The sequence below is a fragment of the Pyrus communis genome, chromosome 12 (assembly GCF_041283825.1).
Source record: "Pyrus communis isolate YQ-2024b chromosome 12, ASM4128382v1, whole genome shotgun sequence".
Lineage (NCBI taxonomy): Eukaryota > Viridiplantae > Streptophyta > Magnoliopsida > Rosales > Rosaceae > Pyrus > Pyrus communis.
The window spans coordinates 20,314,146-20,318,743 of record NC_142576.1 but is presented as its reverse complement, the minus strand read 5'-3'; the positions used below and the strand labels follow the sequence as shown (position 1 = coordinate 20,318,743).

The 4,598-nt window shown below is 39.0% G+C and overlaps 1 protein-coding gene across 1 annotated transcript; it reads right to left on the bottom strand.

Moving 5' to 3' along the window:
- Positions 1–1,649: 1,649 nt before the first annotated feature.
- On the bottom strand, positions 1,650–3,655 carry LOC137746093 (ras-related protein RABA4d). The gene is made up of 2 exons (XM_068486157.2): positions 3,198–3,655; positions 1,650–2,220 (listed from the first exon to the last, which is right to left on the bottom strand). The coding sequence occupies exons 1-2, from the start codon at positions 3,530–3,532 to the stop codon at positions 1,776–1,778; spliced, it is 780 nt and encodes a 259-aa protein (XP_068342258.2). The 5' UTR covers positions 3,533–3,655; the 3' UTR covers positions 1,650–1,775.
- Positions 3,656–4,598: the final 943 nt, after the last annotated feature.

Sequence of the window (4,598 nt, the reverse complement as noted above, 5' to 3'; positions counted from 1 at the left end):
TCATTCAAGTATGTGTAGAGGACACGTCAATAGCCAAATGCTTACCAAGAAAATCATGAGGCAAGGCCCCCAAAGTAAGGGTTTCACCTTTCTTTATACGCCAGAAAACCCGTCGTATTCTATCTTTTTATTTTTGCCTTCGTCCAGTGGAAAGTGGAATTAACCCAGGTTTGCAAAACTTATGTGCAAGTGAGTTCTGGGAACTTTGGGAGCCAAGGCAATAATTGTGTCATTGAGAGTCTCCGGAAGAGAAACAGCTCAAAACTAGCTTGATAATGTCCTCCTTACAACTAAAGATAGGGGTGTTAGAATGGGTTGTTAGAAATAAGCCACCGCCCGATGACGGTTACTTGCTTTAGCTGCCATAAGATATTGTAGGTACTTAAATGACCGGGTGCCATAAAATAGCCTTAATTTTATATTCATATCTGAGAAAGTAGCGAGGGCAAGAACAGTGGCAAGAGGTTTTTTCTCTCTTTTTTTTCCATTCTTTTTTACGGGGACAACTAAAGTAGCAGAAAACCGATTGGCTGCGTGCATTCTCGCCACAACACGCAATACCTACCAACTTTAAGGCCTGCTAGGTGATCGAAATTGCTCAGGTCAGTGAGAACTCACTCATTCACTGCAGGAAACAGAATTTTGAGTGCTGTCAGCTCTAAAGAACAGGAGATGAAGAGACTTCATCTTATCTACTGGGTCAAAGGCTTCCTCGTAATCTTCCCTTATTAGGTCAAGTAAAAGTGTACTCCATGATCTTTAGTAAAGATAAGGGAGAGTAAAGGGTGGCCCCAAAATAGATTCTGATGCTTTGTTCGATTTTGAATACCGTCTAGAAAGGAATAGAATCAATAGATGCATAATATTTGTCAGTAGAATGAACAATGATTTGACTTATTTGAGAGAAGGGTTCTGAAGCAGACCTTGCTCAGTGCATATGTATCGTTTCACTCATTCGAGTCGACAGAAGCATTATGATTTGTAATGGTTTCCGGCCTTCGCATTCTAACAAATAGACATTTATTCGGTGACTTGTCTGTATTTCTGCATTTGTCGATTTTGATACTCATCTTTCTGATTGTTTATGCTTTCAGGGCACATGCACAGAGGGGAGACTTGGCTCCTCAAGCATTGAGGAGGAACTCCTTAAAATACTTTTGTGACTATTCATAGAATTTCGTGCTTATGATTGGAACAATTCATATTATAAATCACTCTGCAAAGATTATCTCTACAACAAATCAATAAAACTAAGTTGTTTAGTCATCAAACTGTATAAAATAGATAAACGGATTTGGTAAAAGCATCATGAATCATCTATCTGTTTGCTAAGATATATAATATGGACTGTTTCGATTATAAGCATGAAGTTCTGTGAATAGGCCAATAAGTATTTTGAGGAGAAGCTCCTCCTAAACCTTAAAGCTCTTCTCATATGAAAATGCATGAAAACATAAAAGATAAATGCTTGAATTCTGCCCTTGAAAGCGACCAAATCCAAACCAAACTTTAATTCTGAGAAATTTTGTACAAAAGTTCCTATATTAATTCTAAATAGAAGAAACAGCTTTCCAATTCCAGATACAATTGGAGGCTGTTTTCTGGAAATTAGGCTTGTAGGTTCCTCATCTGTTCAATACAATCAAACACTGCCATACATTACCTACAATCTCCTTTCCTACTAAGTATAAGCTTTGATGAAATGGATGGAGGAGCCCAAACGAAACATATTTCCCTGACGATAAATTGAAAAGAGAAAATGAAGTTCAATAAAATTAAGTGGAGGAGAAGCAGCACCCACCCTTCCTAGAACCATCCCCATCTGGACCGGGAACAATAATTGCTGTTCCTTTTAGGAGACCTGAATCTCCGCCATCTAGGTCACTGGCAGCAAGTGTCTTCTTGCTCATTATCCGGTATATCTCCCTTAAGATCATCAAAAACGCAGTTTCGACGTTGGTGGCTTCAAGAGCGGATGTTTCCATAAAAAATAGGTTTTCTCTTTGAGCAAACTCCTGTGCATCCTCAGTTGGCACTGCTCGAAGACTCCCCAAGTCACATTTGTTGCCGATGAGCATTATAACGATGTTCTTATCGGCATGCCCCCTCAATTCCTCCAACCACCTAGCCATGTGGTCAAACGATTGACGCTTGGTCATGTCATAAACCAACATTGCTCCTACTGCACCTCGGTAGTATGCGCTCGTGACTGCTCTGTACCTGAAGAGGGACTAGAGGGGATGAGTTTAGGAGGGTATGACATTGCAGGTAAAATCAAACTCCCAAGGAAATGTGCACAAACTATATCTTCAAATGGAAATCAACACTATATTAAAGAAACCAAAAAAACAAGAGCGTCAAAGTTTTATTTCCTTTTCAAGTTCTCATCCCTTTCATTGTGAATGCAGCTTCATCTATCATGAATTTCGTAACTTCCACACAATCATAAGGTATGGATATATCCATTTGCAGTTGTCATATAAGTGATCCCCCTTCATAAGAGATGAGCATAAATATGTTTCGTATTAACATCTACATCGAAATACGGTCACACCTGATAATAACAAGAAACCAATCCTAGATAAGCAAACAATGAGATCTAACTCAGTGATCATTCCATCCACACATAGTGGGTTAATAGAGTCCCAACAAAGAACAAGTGTGCAACTTGCATTTTTGCACATATAAAGCATAAAATCAAAGACTTGATAAAGGAAACGTACGAACCAAGGGTTACTTACAAACCTCTAAATCTATACGTATAAATTTGTATTCGCCCATTTCACTAATACTCTTTAGGGCATATTATCTGTCTCAGACTAGGTTTCGAATTTCCCAACATTGCAGCGAGATGAGTTTAACTTACATCCCAGCACTGTGCCTAAAGAATCATTATATATCTTTAATTTTTTTTAACTCACAAAGTATTCATATTTTTCAGACCAAGGGCTAGACCAAATTTTTACAAATTTTTCGATCATCACACACCGCCTTGCATTTTTTTGGTCAATCGTAATTTTGTTTAAGAAAATTTAAGGTTGCCATTGAACGGAAAATCCGAAAACCTAGAAATGAGCATGCATTATGATTGGTAGAAAATAATCCCATTATAATTTTCCCATCAACATCTAAATTTCAAAAAAAAGATCTTGTAGCTATAACAAAAATATTGATCATTAAGGCATGCAATGTCGCACCTTTCTTGGCCAGCCGTGTCCCAAATCTGCGCCTTGACGGTTTTCTGATCGAGAACAAGTGTTTTCGTTTGAAATTCGACCCCTATCGTGGCTTTCGAGTCCACACTGAATTCATTTCTAGCAAATCGCGCGAGCAGCTGTGTTTTCCCCACCGCCGAATCTCCAATCAACACCACTTTGAACACATAATCAATCTTCTGGTTATAATCTCCATATAAATTCGACATCCTAGCCACAACCGGACTCCCAACCGATTGATTCTCAACCCCACAGTTTGGAACATAAAATAATAAAATTACATGAATTGATGATGGTAAATTTTTCAGATCAATCATGTGGGTACATTTTATTGGATCGACTTGCAAATGAAAAGCTTGTGCTGGCTGCAGCAGCAGGGGTTGGGGTAGGTTGGGAAAATTAGAGAAAGAGAGCGGGAGAGAATGGGAATTGTGGTAAAATTAGGGTTTGAGAGGAAGAGGAGAGTTTGTTGGAGGGTGGACATTGGTGGTTTTATCATTTGTGGAAGAAAGAGAGGAAGAGAGGAGGAAGAGGCGGGGAAACCATCGGCTAGTGCGGGTCCCATTAACGGTTTTTTAAGTTCATCATGGGGAGAAATTTTTAGTTGTGATGGGAACACAGATGATACACCACGTGTTTTAATGTAAGTGGTGGAAAATTTTAATTTTTGAGTTATTAACCTTTTAACACACGTATCTCACCATTTATATAGGGACACGTGATGTACCGTCTCATGTGACGGTCACAGTGAAAAATCTCCCCACTATGAGAAGAGTTTAACACCTGCTGGTACAATAGTTTCGGTACAAGTGGCTGGATCTAGGTCGTTAGTTCAGTAAACTTTTTGTTGTCAACATAGATTCTTCGAGTGCTTTATTGGTAGCGCGGGTGGTGTAAGAGGTTAGGATTAGTAAAATGTACAAAGTTCGATTCTCTTCTAGATATTGCAATCGGAAAACATGATTGAGTTACATAATGTTTCTTCTCATTTGTCAATCTAACTACAAGTTTTCCTGTTCTTCTCTCTTCGTGAGAGTTCTTTTCACCAGTGTGTGAGTGTTCTCTCTTCTTGTCAAACCTTGTTGTAGTTGCCGGGGCTAGCCGTTGCCAGGTTCGGTAGCATTCCACCCTTGGTCTTTCTTTTTTCTTTTTTTCATTCTTTCCGGTTCCATTTGCTTCATCATCTCGATTGTTGTTGTCTTTCAAATTGATTTCATCTTTCTAAACCCCCACGTCAAATCCCTTTCTCCTCCACTCCTTGCGTCCATCCATGTCCATGTTTTTCATCAATCCTTCTCATTTCGATTCTCCCCTTTTCTTCAATCATCTTCCTATTTTGCTCCATACTTCATCGTTTCTACACCAAATCTGATCTACATACAC